Consider the following 17,860-nt stretch of genomic DNA (forward strand, 5'->3'; position numbering starts at 1 on the left):
ATGAACAGCTTCGTAAATATGGCGTCAATAGGGGAGTTCGATCCGTTGACGGCTGCCATTCCCGCCACCAAAGTTGAAATCACAGTCTCGTGCAGGTGAGTATGCTAGAGCGCCCTGTAGTTATTATCGTCTTCGGTGTGCTGGCCAAACAGAGCCGTGCAGATGCAATTTTCGAGGGCTGTCGTGCGTAACGGTATTGCTACAGTGGAGGGGAAACCGGTACCATAATAGTCCGTTTATCACTGGTGAAACATCATGCTTTTGTAAGCTATGGTGTGATAGGCTATAGAATAACCAAATTACCATCTCAGATGTATGTAGCCTATGTGTTGATGATGGAATTTGCTTCCATGAGAGTCAGATTATCACATTGTGAAGTTTTCTGTCATAACCTGCACCCCAAACCCATTCTGTTTTTCTTATAGATTAATAAATTAAGAAAGGTTACATTTGATTTATCTAAGTTTTAAGCATTTTCACCCAAATGACTCAAAGTCGATGCACAGACTCGAACTAACCTGCTTGTAGGATGCATGTGAGCTGTGGCTGTGGGCACTTTGAATTCAAAGACGCTCCTATATTGGCCGTGACATGAAATGAGTAGAAAAGGGATTAGGGATGATTCACGGATGGCACCGCATTTCCCTGAGGTTGGCGTCTCATAGCGGGGTCTCGCCCGCTCTTTCCTCGTCCGCGTTGCGTAAGACTCGCGCTTCGAGTCAGTCGCAGCCTGAGGTCCACTGACTGGAGCCCTGGACATCACGCGCTCAGGTGCATCATGTCGGTAACAGCTGTTAAAACTCTTAGGGTTAGAGCCAGTATCTTAAATTAAATGTATCATACTGTCATCTTATTTCTTGCATAGCATCAAAGTATGATACCTATCAGAAATGTAGGCTATGTTAAGTGCAGCAAGACTAAGTTCCTAGATGGTTTGTTAACCTAGTAAATCCTGAGATTTAACTGAAGGTGACTGATGGTTCAGGAAAGAACAAAAAATTTAATTATTAAAGAAAGACTACCCTGATAACTTACAACAATCTCCTGATAAATGTGCTTGTAGCCTACTTATGTTTTGTCTCTCTGTCACATACAGCTGAAGACATATTAGGCTACTTGAGTCTTAAAGAAGAGTCAATTAAAATCATATTTAGCCAGTTAAATTCAGTTAAACCTATCCACAGTGACAGTGGCAAGGTAGCCTATCCATAGTTTGTTTAGTTACCCCGTGTAGGTTATTACCGCTATGCCACTGATAGTGTTGTATGTAAACCTTGTGGTACACATGCTAATTCATTTGTATCCACTTCACCTTTCTCTCCTTCTCACCTCACTCCTCCTCATTTTCTCTCCTGAAATGGCCTGAGGCAGACGGCCCACGCTTTTGAGTGGAGTTTCCTGTTAAAAAGGCCTTCTGTGCCATGAATGCCCTCTGTTTACTCTTGTAATTTTGGCCTTGGTTTGTGAGAATTATAGCTTACTGTATGAATTAACTTAAATAAACTTATGCTAAATTCAATTTTGTAATGTAAGTAAACGTAAATTTAGTAAATGTTTTGGGGCCTCTTTATTAGGCTGCTGTGTTTTTTCAGTGATTGTTGCCTGCCACATTTGGAAGAAATCATTCCATGCAGAAATATTGCAATTAATTATGCACTATTTTAGCCCCTTGAAACTGCAGATTTCATCCCTGAAGCAAAATTGTGAGATTGTTCAGTTTCAGCAAACTTTCCTCACTAATGGGTTTGACCTAACACACTCATGTTTAGACATCTGAATGAACTTTGGAAAAAAAAAGCTGAAGTAGAAAATACATCTCTTGAGTTTCTTTCTAATGTCGCTGATGTCATGTCACCATAGGTCTTCTCAGTAGATTTTAAATACCAATATATGTGTCCCTTGGCCTTAGACCACTATCCGTCTGAAAACTTTTATATTGAATAATTGACTGAAGCAGTGTTTGTTGTTGTTGAAGAGTGTATTGCAATTTGCCAGAAGCTTCTTATTCCCTGTCAGTACCTTACTGTACACCAAGGTGGGGGGGTATCAGTCTTCAGTCTGCCTTCTTTTTAGTCTTTATTTTGCGCTGTTTGTCTTTGTTTGGACAGTATATGCTTTTGTACAAATGTGGAATTCAGTAGCAATATAAAAATGGTGTGACGGTTATATAATTATTCTAACTGTCCTTATTCAGATATGAAGATATTAAACAAAAATAATGAATGCAAATAGGCCGCTCCTCCCTCCCGGTCACTTGATAAATCAGCTGCACAGTGTCACCATTATAGCAAGAACATCCAAACAAGCAAATCCATTTACAAAAGAGTATGCTAGTGAAAATGCAAAGAGGGAATTTAGGCTGCTGAATATTCCAGAATTATGTGTACCTAGTTTTATTTGATTTCAAGACATCATTATGTTTATTTCCCAGGTTTAAATCCAAATAGAAATGGTTGTTGTATAATCTCATTATTGGTTCCTAAATGATGCATTTATCGTTTTGCGTTTTATTGTCGTGTTTTGTTTGTACAATACTTTTAATTTGTGTACAAATCTCATTCAAGCCCTATAGTTATATCACCCATATGAATGGCCGGCACATGAACAGCCAAATGTGCCTCCATGACAGATCAGCCCATCGACTCTTCTCAAGGTTTATTTTGAGTCCTCCATCAGACTCATTGATTAGACTTGAAGGTCATTTTCCCTGTGACCATCTTTAACCGTGGGAAAGTAGTTGGCAGTATTGGTTATTTGAGCACTGCTTTCAAGACAAGAAATCCATTCACGTGGGAACTGTTGACCTGCTGGCCTGTGTACAGGTGTACAGACTGGAGGCATTGTGTAAAGCCACTGTGAGGTGAAGGCATCAGCTGATAGCAAAATATTATTTTCCTTATTGGTTTTCAACCGGGAGATGTATTTTATTCAGCAACTGACAAAGCAAAAACAGAATGTGATTGATGCAGTACTCTGCTATTCTCTATGTTACCTTGCTGGGAGAATCATGTTCCCATCCCCTGACGCAAAGCTCTAAGGCTCAGAGGTTTCAGTCTGATTTCCATGTTTCAGTCAGCCATTTTGTGTAAAAAGGCCTGACGATCAGGTATTTACTGTACATTAAATTAATTCTGTAATGACAGAAAGGAAACCAGCCGATGCTGTTTATCAATAGTGCACGTTTCAACAAAAAAGCCTCAAACTGCCTCCAAAAGCCTCAAGGATAAGGATGGCTTACTTTCAGTTGCGATATAAGAGATCTGCCAGTCATGTCAGACATTAGTGTATTTATTTATTCACGTATGCTGTTTACTGTACATCAGTGTACTTAGCAGTAAATTACTGAAAGTCATGTTTATTTAATCACAACTGCTCTAAAAGTTTTGATGTTTAATATTATTATGGCAACAATTATTCACATGCTCCTCAGTCAGAAATCTATATGCAGCATAAAATGACATTCTGAAATGTAGTTTAAGCATTCATGTGAAGCATTATGACTATGTCCGAGTGATGTGGGAAGCAAAGCCTCCTATGGGTAAGGAACTGATGGGATTTAAAATGGGGATTTGATGTTATGTGGAGACTGCACTGTAAATCTTTCATAGGAATTCTGCTCTCTGCATGGCTTACCTTCAGTTTCCTAGAATTGCTCTAAACATAAAGTGCCTTGCAGATTGCAAGGGTGGAGTGTTTTCTTACACATTTTCTGCTCATAAGGTTGACTGGATTAAAGTGTGTATAACTTTGCATATATAGCTATTAAGGATTTACCACTGCGAAAACCATAGAAATTGATGCATTTTAGTGATGGCGCTGATAATATTACATGCAATGATTTTTCTGTTGAGTATTTTATCTCTGAAATACACACAACAGAAACAGAGGTGGGGTGATCGACAATGGTTCAGTGAGTGTCCATTTCATGGATGGCCAGTTTGTAATCCATGACTCCTTGTGCACACTGTATTCACAGTTTGTTAAATTTCCCCTACTGTTTTTGGGAGATGAACTGTCATTGCTGTCCCCTCAAGTGACTGTGAATTGAGACATTATACACACAGTGGTGCTATCCGACCGGTTTTGACACCATAACATTAACCTTGACACCATACGTTTTGCTGTATGGGATATCCCACAGCACAGTGCGAGAAAACGCTCCGTGAGATGGAGAATCGTGGAGTGTTTTTGGTTGGCGCTGAGACACAAATGTTACCATTTTGTTGTAATGGGTTTTATTGGATGTGGAGAGGCTATGCATATGCAGTGACACAATCAGCCTAGCCCGCAGCAACATCACACCATCTTCATATCACTTCACTTGAGCACCAGCGGGGCAGCTGATCTAGATACATCACTCCCAATCAATCGCTGAGAGATGTTTGGGGCTTTTGCATGACTACTTAAGTACACACAAGAAGGAAAGCCTCAACCCTCTGTGTTTCTGCCAGTTTCATGCAATAGATGTTTTTGGGAGGCCTGTTGAATAAATCATGTCATCATTTCGGGTCTGTGAACACCCTCCACAGAAAAAAGGAACAGGTCATGAAAGGTTTATGTTTTAATGTAGGATTTGGCAGGACGTCAAGCAGCATGTTGCAATGGTGAACATCCCCCTCAGTTGGTGTTGCATGCTACTGTATTTAACTTGAACTTAAGTTTTGAGCCCTCTAAACTCCACACTTGATGTGCATGTGACTTGTGTGGCTAGTGTTCTGCTGCAAATGTGCTCCTGTCATTGTATATTTAAAAATATATACTATTACATGCAATTGGATAAAATCAACAAAAAATACAGTATTTTAAATAACCAGGATACTAGGCTATACTAGGGATAGCTAAAACAAACAGTTCAGGGGAATTTCCTCAAGAACAGATGTAAAATACTTTGAACTGATTCAGGTGGGCTGTGTTTGAGATGTAACTTGTACTGTATGTGAAAGGCAACAGTATGCTTTTGTTTTTTGTTTATATTTATTTAAGGCATATATATCAGAAACTAAGAGGTGATTTAATGTATGAGTAATTATGTATAGGTATTGCCTCAATACATTGTATAACTTAATGGGTTTCATTAATTAAGATTCAAATTGACATATTATGCGCAGCAACTTTACTGTAACGGTGAGACGATTATATTGGCAAACTAGGCTTTCAAAATACTTCCCTTAATAATCTTAAAACAATCCTATTGACGATGCATTTTTCTTATTACCCTCTATAGAAATCTTCTGGATAGAGACACATTTTCCAAGTCTGATCCAAGTAAGTTCCTCTAATTGTCTTGACATTTTTAATGCATGGTATTACAAATAGACTGGTGAATGCCCTTTCAAACTTTTCTTTACATCAACAGTTTATTTTAACATATCTTGCTGTATTGTCATATATTTGATTATACTGAAATATCATGTGTTTTATTTTGTATTTGATGGAGCACCTGTTATACGAATTTAAATAGCATTGCACTATTAGGATCATGACATGTGAATAGTTTGGTATGGTTTCTGAGTATATTTTATGATCGTTAAACCAATTATAATCTATGCTGCCATCAGAAGATGCCAGAGTCTCCAGTATAGCTGTGTTTTTGCTGGGACACATTGGAGTGGGTGGATGTTTGTGTATGTGTGTGTGAAACGAATGTCTGTGTGGTTATGCATGTATGTGCTTTCTGCCATATGTGAGTGGGTGGATTTGTGTGTGTGTGTGTGTGTGTGCGAGCACGTGTGTGTGTATGTGTGTGTGGTAGTGTGTGTTTGTCTGTTTGTGTGTGCTTATTGCACCCTGCGATGCATATGTTGTAATGACTCTGACAACTTTGGTATGAATGAAGTTGTGTCTCCAAGTTCTGAGTCATTGTGCGTTGCGTTGTTCACAGTGCATGAACAATTTCATTACACCACAAAATGCAACTCTTTATGAATCTTTTAAAAGCCTTGTGGTTTAGATTATATTCAATGTGAAATATTGTTCCAAAACAAAGGACTCTATTGTGTCTCGTATTTTGACCTTTTCAACTTTGTTGTTTTTTGTTTTGGTGTGTTTTGATTTCATTTTAGATATTCCAGTATTTATCAGTTCTGCATGCATCAGGTCAGTAGAGTGGCCACTGTTATGTCTCATGAACCTGGATGTTATAACCTCTGTGTGCCAGCAGCTGTGTGGAGCCAGCTGCTCTACTTGCCTGCTGCCTTTGGCTACTTCACATTGCAGCAGTGCACATATTATACCCCGCGATTAATGATAGGACTATTCCGCATATCCAGCTGCATTCAAACACAGTCCCTTTGAAGCTCAAAAAGGAAACCTCAGCAATATGTAGACAAGAGAGAGCAGGGGGAATATCAAGTAGCTTATCAGAGCACTCAGATGAGAGGGGGGAACGCTAGAGAAGGAGGAACAGGGATTAGAAAGGGGAACAAGTGAGAGAAATGAGACTGCTTATATAGTCTGGACATTGAAAGAATAGAGAAAGAGATGTAAAGAGAGAGGGAGAGAGTAGAGAAAGAGATGGAAAGAGAGAGTAGAGAAAGAGATGGAAAGAGACAGGGAGAGAAAGAGATGGAAAGAGAGAGGGAGAGAGTAGAGAAAGAGATGGAAAGATAGAGGGAGAGAGTAGAGAAAGAGATGTAAAGAGAGAGGGAGAGAGTAGAGAAAGAGATGGAAAGAGAGAGGGAGAGAGTAGAGAAAGAGATGTAAAGAGAGGGGGAGAGAGTAGAGAAAGAGATGGAAAGAGAGAGGGAGAGAGTAGAGAAAGAGATGGAAAGAGAGAGTAGAGAAAGAGATGGAAAGAGAGAGGGAGAGAAAGAGATGGAAAGAGAGAGGGAGAGAGTAGAGAAAGAGATGGAAAGATAGAGGGAGAGAGTAGAGAAAGAGATGGAAAGAGAGGGGGAGAGAGTAGAGAAAGAGATGGAAAGATAGAGGGAGAGAGTAGAGAAAGAGATGGAAAGAGAGAGGGAGAGAAAGAGATAGAAAGAGAGAGGGAGAGAGTAGAGAAAGAGATGGAAAGATAGAGGGAGAGAGTAGAGAAAGAGATGGAAAGAGAGGGGGAGAGAGTAGAGAAAGAGATGGAAAGAGAGAGGGAGAGAGTAGAGAAAGAGATGTAAAGAGAGGGGGAGAGCCCTGGTGCTCCTGGGCCATGCATCACATTTGAGGAAACGTCAGCAGGACGAGACTGAGGGTGGAGGGCTTGCCATCCATTTATGCAAGGAGGCACTTGTGCTGAGTCCATGTCTTAGCCATGCTGACATTATTGCCCAGGTCGCACAAGATTAGAGCGCCTCAGTAGACTCCAGGGCCAAAAGACACACGTTTCAGTGGCCGTAGGATGCTAAATTTAGAACCAGCTCTGATGCTGGGCAGTGTTGTGTATTTCTTGCTACAGTAGTTACTGCGTGTACATCTATGCATTGTTTTGGGCTGAGGTGTTTGTGTGTGTACGTGCCTGTGTGTGTGTGTGTGCCTGTGTGCTGTGTGTATCTGTGATGCAGATGTAAATAAATAATTTGCAGTGGTTTATGATTACGGGTGAGAAGAGGGGGCTACAATAATGAGTTGGAACAAGATGTTGGGTCCTGTCTTCCTTCACGCTCGTCTGCCCCAGTGTCTGCATGTGGTGTTGGATTGAATCTACATTCCCCCATGTGATGGAAGATGACATTTAGGGTGATATTTAATCAGTCACATTTGCTTGAACACACAAGCGCCACATACAGTAGGCTACATACCACAGCAGGAAAGCTTCACATTTTCTGATACAGAGAGCACTGAAAAATGAATGCATTATATATGACACATTATAGATAATATCATAAATTATATCACATTAAGGTTATGACTAATGCTTAATTCCCCCATTAGCTTCAAAGATATTGAAGGTCTTCAATTAAAATAAATACACTATTTGTTGCTTGTTTAGAAATGAATACATCCATGGACAATGTTTCAAAATAATTTGGAACATAATAAGGATTGTGTGCAAATCTTAGCCCCAGGTTTTAGTAAATGGTTGCCGTAGGATCCTAATATTTTAGCATGAATGGCTTTGTAAAGCATGTTATGTCGCAATTTTAACTGATGATTTACCAAAGTTGTATCATAACATTTTGTCCTGAGCCACCTTATTATTTTATTTAGTTAATGATTCACACCACCTTCTGCTGCTTTTTTAAGACATGCAGAAAAGGGATTAAAACTCGTGCCCTGGATCGCCGTCATTCTGCGGATTATTCTGTGGTTCTCTTTTCACCCTGAGTAGTCATATTGTCAACAGGCTGTTCATAATTTTGTTTCATCACTGATCAGGTTCAAATGTACAGATGGACATTCGTCATGTTGAATCAATATGTTTTCTGACAAACAGTGATACATTCTGACACCCAAAGCAACATCTGTGATTACGTACAGTATGGGCACCCCTTCATGTTCCCTCCTCTCACAAACACGCATATAGCCATATACTTACTTGAATTCACTAATGTGCTATTTATTTGATAGGTTTTTTGTGATGACACATGCTTTTGTGAAAATAGAGTTCATCATATGCAACCACTGCCTCAGCTGGCCAACATGAAAGTATCGGAGGCAGTCAGTGTATATATGCCAGCTGATCTCAGCCTGTGAGAGCTGCTCATATTGTAGGCTTTTTTTCAGCACATGCGAGATTTGCTGGGATCACTATGGGCATGTGACCCCCCCCTACCCCACCCCACAGCCTCCACTAGCCCCACTCACACACAAGGGGCTCCTCCTCTTACCCATATGGTGGACAACATTATAGTGTGCTTTATTTTGGGAGGAATCTTGGTGGAAGTTATTAGTTTGGTTTTCAGTGGTGAGGGCCTGCGGACACTCTCAGCAGATGGCTCATTAATGAGTGGATGGGTGTGAATTGTTTCAAACGCCTGTCACAGCTTGATTGAAGCTGCGTTTTTGCTCTACCGGTGCTGATGTTTACTTGGGCATGTTAGACAAACATTTGGGCCCTTGAAGAAATCACAGCTCTCTCTCTCTCTCTCCCTCTCTTCTTCCAGTTTGCATTCTGTACACTCAGACCATTGGAAATAGAGAATGGCGAGAGGTGAGTATGAACCACATCATCAAATGGTGTCTAATCAGACACAGCAATGAAATGTTAAGCGAGTCCTGAGTTAAAGTATAAAGCAAATCTAATTCTGATTTTATATAAGTACCTTCCCCCAAACAATCTCCCTAGATCTACTACTGTTCAAATGTAATGCACTGTTCTATCCCCTAGTTTGGCCGAACAGAGGTGATCGACAACACCCTAAACCCAGACTTTGTGCGGAAATTTATCCTTGACTACTTCTTTGAGGAAAGGCAAAACCTGCGTTTTGACCTGTGAGTAGTAGATTTTATTCTTTATGTGCATGCCTGTGTGAAAAACTGAGTTGAGGCAGCATGAATGTGATAATGAAATATACAGTTGTCACTGCCTTCCTGAACACTGTTTATTATTCATCTGCCATTGGCTTAGTCGGCGTCACATGTTGTTTAACCAGTGCATGATTGGCTACTCTCCGGTGGGGAGTGGGTTGGTGATGGATGTGACGAATGCAGAACTACAATCTGTGGCTGCCTATAAATAGATGAAATATCAACAACAAAACACTCACGCGCATATACAGCTTACACAGGTCAGTGAGGCAGAAAATGGATGTGTGTGTGTTTGTGTGTGTGTGTGTGTGTGTGTTTGCACTTCATGTATAGTACATATTCTATATACCGTGCACAGGCATTACTTATTTAATTCCATAGTCCCTTATCTTAAACATACTTCCATTAAAGTCTCTCTCTCTCTCCCTCTCTCTCTCTCTCTTGCACCGACATACACACACAGAGATACATACACATGAACATACAGGCACGTGCACACACACACACACACACACACACACACACACACACACACACACACACACACACACACACACACACACATACACATGCATACACTACTTGAGCGTTGATATAGCCTTGTTTTAGAGTGAAGGAATAGCAAGGCTCTTTTCTGTCTGCACACATTTCTCTCTCTTCTCTAGTGTTTCCATCCCTTTGGCCATTCTGCCTCTCCCCTCTGCCCCCTTCATACACACCACCACTCAGCCTCCTTGCCTTGCAGTGCATGTGGGAGTGTGTATTTTTTCTCTCTCTTTCTCTCTCCCTCTCCCCCTCTCTTTCTCTCTCTCTCTCTCACTCATTCACTCGCCCATGCTCTCTCAGTTTGCGTGTGTGTGTGTGTGCGTGTGTGTGTGTGTGTGTGTGTGTGTGTGTGTGTGCAGTGAATTATACAGACAGGGAGAAAGATCTGTATTTTCTCTGAGATGTATGGTTTGGACAGATACAGCTGGAATGGTGCCAATGCATTTATGGGTGTGGAACCCAGCAGAAAGTCTGTTTATCTGTGTACACGGACCTTTCTGTGCGGATATGCTTTGTTTCTATGTTTGCTGTGCTCAAGTGAAGCATTCGGAAGCATTTGTGAATGAATGAGCCACACTGGAACCAAGCATGAGGCTCACATGTGCCTTTGGTATGTTATGTAATGGCTCTCTAGTCTTCTAGAATGATATTACCCATGGTACCCATGGTACATTGTTGTGTCATCTCTTTCTCCTCTCTGGCATAGCCAGTATGTCTGGGGGAATGTGAGAATGACACTGTTGGACTAGCCAACTAACCAGCCGGCCTTCCCCCATTGTATAACACAGCATTGTAACTTAAGACAGCACTTTCTCATAAAATGTATAAAACCTCTTTTTGTACATGTATTGTGAAGTGTGTCTTGTGCTCTCACTGGGATTGGTATCAGTACAGTGTGTACAGTATGCATTCTGCTCTCATGCATCAGCAGAATTCTTGAGAACAGAATCCCACAGATTTATGTGGCTTCTACTAAGGGCAATATGCAGTCTTCTGTCTATGTTACACAAATACTGCCAGTATGGGCAGGAGTAGTTGGTTCGCCTATTGCAATGGAAAGTGGACGTCAGCAAGAAATACGTTGCCACACCTGAAACTTTTATTTGTGTGGCCAACTATTTGTTTTCTCAGCGGAAGCCACGAAACGGTACAAAAAACCCATTGTGTGAAGTGTTTTTCCTTGTTTTGGCAAGTAGTCTTGTAATAAGTGGGATAATGTATTGTCCGTTGGTCGTTATCTGAAAACAAGTCCCTTCAGGATGAAGTAAGACCCCTCCGCTATGGGGTCCTGTTCGCCATGTCGGGACTTATTTTCCCGATAATGACCGGCAGACAATACATTATCCCTACATAGGGCCTACAGTATGCACCCAGATTAGACAAATTTGTATGTAAGTACAGCTTACTTGTCCATTTTTTATTGACATACCTACAGTAAGCATCTAAACTAGTCAGTTTTTGTACTACATTCTTCATCAAATAGCCGGTACATTACTTTCATTATTACTCTGGCCTCTTTAAGCCATGCTCGCAAATAGCAACACATAGGTGGTATCATTAATGGATAAGGAATAATTGCGTTTTGAAAAATTGTGCAAAGGAGTTTCACACAAACACCAACATTAGAGATCCATAATTATGCAAGCTGCAAGCATATCTGATAGCTGTGAATAGATGTTTCCCATTTGTTCAATACAGTTCGTTTTTTTTGTTTGCACATTACCAAAAGTATTATACAGTTAGTGAAACCATATACTCAAAAAGCAAAACATCAGTCCAGATCTGCACGACGCACACTGTCATTGTCGGCCTCACACTTTTTGCAAAACGCTCCACACAGTGATTGATTTTCAAACCACTAAACACATTTGTCTGCCTTAGACAGATATTTCAGATAATGCCTCCTCCTTTGCTATTTCAAGGCACTGCCTCCCAAAATATCACACCCATGAACCAATTGATCAAACACGACTGTCAAGTTTAAAGACACTTAGGTGCATAACTGTTAACTCAACAATCCGTCCTAAGTTAAGCACTGTAAAAGGTAACAGGTGAGCCCCTGTCTTCAGCAGAAATGGAAGGTAATGTTGCATTGAGAGGAAGAGTGAGGATGAGAAGGAAAGCCTGTACAGGAAGAGTGAGAGGAAGAGTGAGGATGAGAGGGAAAGCCTGTACAGGAAGAGTGAGAGGAAGAGCTAGAGGTATATCTGGCCGATCTGGTATATCTATAGCCGATTGCTTACATGCTAAAAAACAATGCTTAGACCAAACCTTTATACCTTACACACATTTTATGCTTTGAACTCTGTTTGCAGTTCTACAACACTCTTATTCACATTATTTGTGAGCCAACAATTGACATCACCAGAAAACCTTTGGTTGAAGGTGCGTTGTAATGATTTCAAGTGGCTTCATATGGTAGACTGTCTAAAAGACAGTGCCTGACACATCCTAAGTCATGCAAAAGTAAACTTATATTATTTAAAGTATCCCTATTGAGTGCAGAATTGTCAACAATTTGAAAGTAATGTAAGTTCAAGAATATTCAAGTTAGCTTACTGAGACTGCACTAGTCATATGTTTAAACAGAATGGACGCACACACACACACACCTAAATACACACAGAAAACTGCCAACACCAATCAGTCTGAGCCTTAGCACTACAAATAGGCCTCAGGTAAGCCATTGTGCACTTGTACAATTGTATACCTGTACAATTTCATAGTTTTGTATTTTCCCCCTTGACTCCCCATTTCGAAACCCTATCGAAGAATTATTTTCAGTCTGGTGGTAGATAGTATACAGTATGTCCGCCAACCACATGCCCATATGCCTTTACTGCAAGCAATCGAAGATGCATTACAGAGACATTGTGGTGAGGCTAGTTCAAGGGTGGATATGGAAACACAAGGCAATATTTTCCCAGTTTAGCCTGAGAGGACATCAGTGATGCAGATGAGGTTCTGTGGCCAGATCCCAATAGAATGCGGGATCCATTTTTGTTTTGTTTATAATACATTAACTTACAATCTCCATACCTCTAATTTTATTTTTCTGTTTTCTTTTGCTGATTACTGCAGAAATTCTATTTTTTAATTTCACTGAAGACCGTCTGAGAAAATGACAATGAAAATAGTACAGTAAAGGCCACAGTGTTGTCCAAAGCACATCATTGTACTGCTGCTGATTTGAAAGAGTCAAAATGGTGCATGTGTGTATCATTTTGTTGAAATAATTACTTTTTGGAAAAGGATTGTTAGTTTTGGATGGAAGAGTTTCCCTGTGATACATGTATATATGTGAGTTGTTTATCTCCAAGTGGCGTGTCTTATGTGGCTTATGTGTACAGTTTCGACACCATGAGCCAAGTTCTGCAAAAAGCTTGTAAGCCATTGGCAAAAACTGTATCAGATGAGATTTAAGTAACATTGGTTGTAAAGAATGGGTTAAGCATTCTGCCAAATGTATGCAGGGTCTATGAAAGGCTTTTTTCTTTTCTTTTTCTCTTTCTTTTCTGTCTCCAGAAAGGTTTCCCCTGCAGTATATTCTATTTAGAATATGTTCTGCTCCGACTCCTAGCGCAATATGCAGCATTTGGAAATGGATAGATGTGTTGAGTGATTCCATAATGCGAGAGAAATAAAAGTGTCCTCAGTGTACAGGTCTTGTCTGGTCTGTGTTTTGGTCAGTATGTTATTGCACTCTAAATGATCCTCTAATCATATCCTAAGAAAATGTGTTTTGTCAAATGTGTTTTGTTTGGAGCACAGTAGCAGAGTCACAGAGTAACAGAATGAGATCATAAGACCTATGTATTTGTGATGCGATAACAAAATAGTTTTTATAAATAATTGTATAGTTAATTGACTTGTTTGATTTTGCAAAAGACCTGAGGAGGTGTTCTGCTATTTGAGTGTGTGGGATTGTGTTAACTGTTTCATTAAGTGCAATTAGCAATTGCAAAAACCTGTAACAGTTATTGCCTCTGTCATTACTTTGCCAATGTGCATACCAGATATTTGCATGGAAATGGAGATGTTCAGTGGTAATTGCTGTGACTTATGTACTGACTTTTTCTTTGCCCTATCAGGTATGACCTTGACTCCAAGAGTGAAAACCTGTCCAAACATGTAAGTAGCTCATTAGTGTAGTAAATATAGTAACTGTATGTGGATTTGTTGTCGGATCAGCAGCACCATTCGAAAATTACTCCCTCCATTCGAAAAGAATGGCCCTCTCAGCTGCTGTAGTCACACTTGTGTAGCACAATAGGGTGGTCAACGTACCACCATTTTCATTAAAAACACATTTTGCTACGTTTTGTCGGTGCTGAACATGCTACACTTCAAGTTAGAGATCTCCAGCCCCACAGCTGCAGGTAAGCTGTCTCTTTCAGCTCATCAGCAACCAACAAGCCAGGTGAAACTAAGATGGTGCTGCCGCCAGGCATTGTGGGAGTTGTAGGCATCATAGGCATGCAGCTGGACATGTTTTTCTTCTTTCTTTTTTTATAAGTGGAGGCGAGCCTTGGCCCTCAGGCACAGCATCAAGAGCAGACCCAGTGGAAGTGAAGCTTGTTGGGGTGGAAGAGGGTTTGATCCGCTCCACTTGAATGCTATTGTATTGGAACCAAGACATGGAACAATGCATTGGTCTGATTCCCTATCCACTGGGTTCTTTATTGTGCTGAACAAATCACAAAGAAATGTCCTAAGTGATTTTGAGATCCCATGGCACTGTAAAAGAAATCCTCCAGACCCTTGCGAACACTGTATTTGCCAGTTGCTATTTCTGTACTCCTCTTGTCAAAAATGTACACAACAGCCTTGTAGGTTGCTATATTTAGACTCAACCCAGAGGAATGTTTCTCTTTTTAGAATAACTTCAGTGTACACAGACCAAAGCATTCATTTAATTGAGTTTTAAATTGATGTGGTATCACCCATCAGGAAAGATTTTTGGACTCAGTTGAATATTTAATGGCTTTCAAGTTTCTATATTGAGACTATTACATAACTCTTTATTGTGGTATTTGTTTAATAATTTCTGGGATTTGTTGCAGAGCTTGTGTTGAGTTATGTCAGTGTGTGTACCCTCATATAAGAGAGATGACCATTCATGACTTTGATTGGAGGTCTTCAAGAGTGTGATTTGCTTGTGTGTGAGATTGCATTAAAAGGTTATGACAAATTTTGTCCTGCAAATATTGAATTCATACTGTATATCCTTTAGTCTATGAAGTCACTTTGGAGTTGCATTGTCTCATAATCTTAAAATGCTGATAATCACAGAAGTGATGTTGTGATGAAATGCAGAAGTTTATTGTTCATGTATTGGAAAATAAGTACAATCCCAGCATATAAATTGATGCAGACATTGTGATGTGTTAGCAGCAGGTTGCACTGTCAACGAAGAAAGGGAATACATCTATCTGTTCCAACCGTTCATCCATATTCTATCCTACGAATGGCTGGACTCTATCCAAGTGAATGACTGTCTGCTTATCATCAGAAATGGAGGAAGTTTTCAATGGAGAAAGTGTGTTGTATAGGATGTTACAAAATCGTTGTAATTTCTTAAAGTTAGGACCATTTTCAAGCAGCAATAAATGATTCATTTTGTTATATTTTGGATGCACTTTTTTATATTTGGCTTTAGGTGCTGATTTATTTGCTCATAGATATGTTGATTTATTGGCTCATAGATAAGGCTGATGTGTTGATAGGCATCTTCTAAACCCTGTGGTGCTTGCTGTGTATGTACAGGACTTCCTGGGCCAGGCGTTCTGCACACTGGGCGAGGTGGTGGGCTCTCTGGGAAGCCGCCTGGAGAGACCTTTGATGTGAGTTCAGATCTTCTTTCTATATTTACCCAGATAACAGAGACCTCCACATTCAGAACAGGAATGGTGGTGTTCATTAGGCCTCTGTCATACGTATCTCAGTGTGATCTCCCACCCCTTGACACTGCTGGTGGCATATTCATTATCATACTCATTATCATACTCATTATCACACTCATACGCACCATTTAAACTGGAGCAGACAGTGTCATCTACCTCTCACAGTGCAAGCAACTGTGCTGCTCTCACAGGTCCCTAACAAGGGGAAGCAGATACGGTAAAGACAGTCATTTGAAATATAAAATGTTTCTTATATCTAATAATGCCTTTCTTTTATGACAAGGAAGATCATAGATTCAAAACACAATAGCCACACACAAACATAGGAGTAATAAACAGATCTACATAACATCAGATCCAGCGGACTGAGATGGGAAATGTAACATGGAATAATATTTTAACATTACCATTTTGCCGGGTTGATGGGGTCAGGTGGGGCTTGAAAATTCCCCACCTCCAAAGTGGAGAATGACAGTAAAAGTTTGAGAATCACTGTATTAGGCCTACCCTTATCCTAATTAGCAGTAGCATAGTCACCATATTGGTTTTGGACTTTCCCAAAGTTCTATGATGACAAACTTTGACTGGATTGGAATACTGAGTCAGCTCTACTGACACTACGAAATGTGATGTACTCAAATGTACCTTAAATTACCTCCGAAAACATACTAAAACCACTTAATTTATATTAAGTGGTCCTTAATTTGTAAATCAGGCCCTTCATTTTACCTTAAATTCCATTTTAAGGTGTGACTCCTTAATCTATATTTAAGGTATCAAGTCAGGGGTTCCCTTTATTTGTTGTGATTACAGTAAGGGGGGTAATAAAGGTAACATTTAAATGTATAAATTTAAGTATATCTTAATTTTATTTTAAGGTGTTAATTAAGGGATTCCTTGATTAAAGGGGGAAATTAATGAGAAATAGAAAAAGTAAGGGGTAAATTCAGCAGGCTTTTCTCCTTAATTGACCTTAATCTATGCACATTTCTACTTAAAGAAGACTTAATTATAGACAAGTTTTAATGTCAAAAGTAAGGCATTTATAAGGGGTGAAATTAAGGGGTTTTCTTTCACAGTGTGACACATAAGGATAACAGCTATTGTTACATTTGTTTCAGGTCTGGTGTTGACTGTGTACTTAGTCGATAACAAATACAGATAGATATATTTCAAATATGCAAACATGCCAGACACCAGACAGTACAAACCACAACAAGACTTAAATGAATGTACTGCTTCTCCACCCTAACACCATGCAAGGTACACATGCATGTATGTGCATAGCTTCTAATAGCTAATGCACTATATCAAAAACACATTCTGCAAGACTATTCAACATTCATTCATTCAAGACTATTCAACATGAACAGATGTTATAAATGAGCGTGTGATGCACACAAACATGAAAGGTTTTCTGCAGACATCGGTGTATGCGTACACGTGTGTGGGGGTTGGTCTGTGTGTGTGTGTGTGGGGGGGGTGCTTTAGTGTGCATGCATGATGCATGATGTGTCTTGTATTTGTGTGTGGGTGGGTGTATGTGTGTGTGTGTGTGTGTGTGTGTGTGTGTTTGTGTGCATTGTGTGTGTGTCTCTCTCTGTGTGTGTATATGCGTGTGTGTGTGTTTGTGTGCATTGTGTGTGTGTCTCTCTCTGTGTGTGTATGTGCGTGTGTGCACACAAATGCACTCATCTGTTCATGTATATTCTGTATTGCTCCTGAAAGTGTCACACATGAATGGGTTTATTGAAGAATGACACATACTGTAAGATGATGATGTAAGAATGGGCCTCTCTCTTTCAATTATATAACAGCATCGGTCTCTGTCCGCTTTCATTCATGCCTTGGCTAACATGTTCCCTCATGGAAATCTTAAAGCCCAAATGACAGTCTCAGGTAAACTGACTGTAAAAGTGTTAGTGTAGTGTCATAACTACACATAATTGTGTTTTGCGCATATAAAGCTGGCAATAAAATTAATTGAAATGTATTCTATTAACATCTCCCAG

At 40.0% G+C, this 17,860-nt stretch overlaps 1 protein-coding gene across 2 annotated transcripts in view; it reads left to right on the top strand.

Annotated features, from left to right (window-relative positions):
• Positions 1-17,860, top strand: part of cpne8 (copine VIII) — a 34,169-nt gene continuing 16,309 nt past the window's right edge. The window contains exons 1-7 of one of the 2 annotated variants that reach the window (XM_076300518.1): positions 19-95; positions 5,225-5,265; positions 9,036-9,082; positions 9,260-9,363; positions 14,037-14,076; positions 15,482-15,484; positions 15,712-15,788. In XM_076300518.1, the coding sequence (XP_076156633.1) occupies positions 19-95; positions 5,225-5,265; positions 9,036-9,082; positions 9,260-9,363; positions 14,037-14,076; positions 15,482-15,484; positions 15,712-15,788 (389 nt within the window). Of the gene's footprint in view, positions 96-5,224; positions 5,266-9,035; positions 9,083-9,259; positions 9,364-14,036; positions 14,077-15,481; positions 15,485-15,711; positions 15,789-17,860 lie in introns of both variants that reach the window. The other variant, XM_076300509.1, reaches the window with a different exon arrangement.

Source organism: Alosa pseudoharengus, unplaced genomic scaffold, assembly GCF_046254945.1.
Source record: "Alosa pseudoharengus isolate Yale_2024_CS ecotype anadromous, Long Island Sound unplaced genomic scaffold, YU_APseudo_1.1 YU_APseudo_1.1_scf_10, whole genome shotgun sequence".
Taxonomy (NCBI): Eukaryota; Metazoa; Chordata; class Actinopteri; order Clupeiformes; family Clupeidae; genus Alosa; species Alosa pseudoharengus.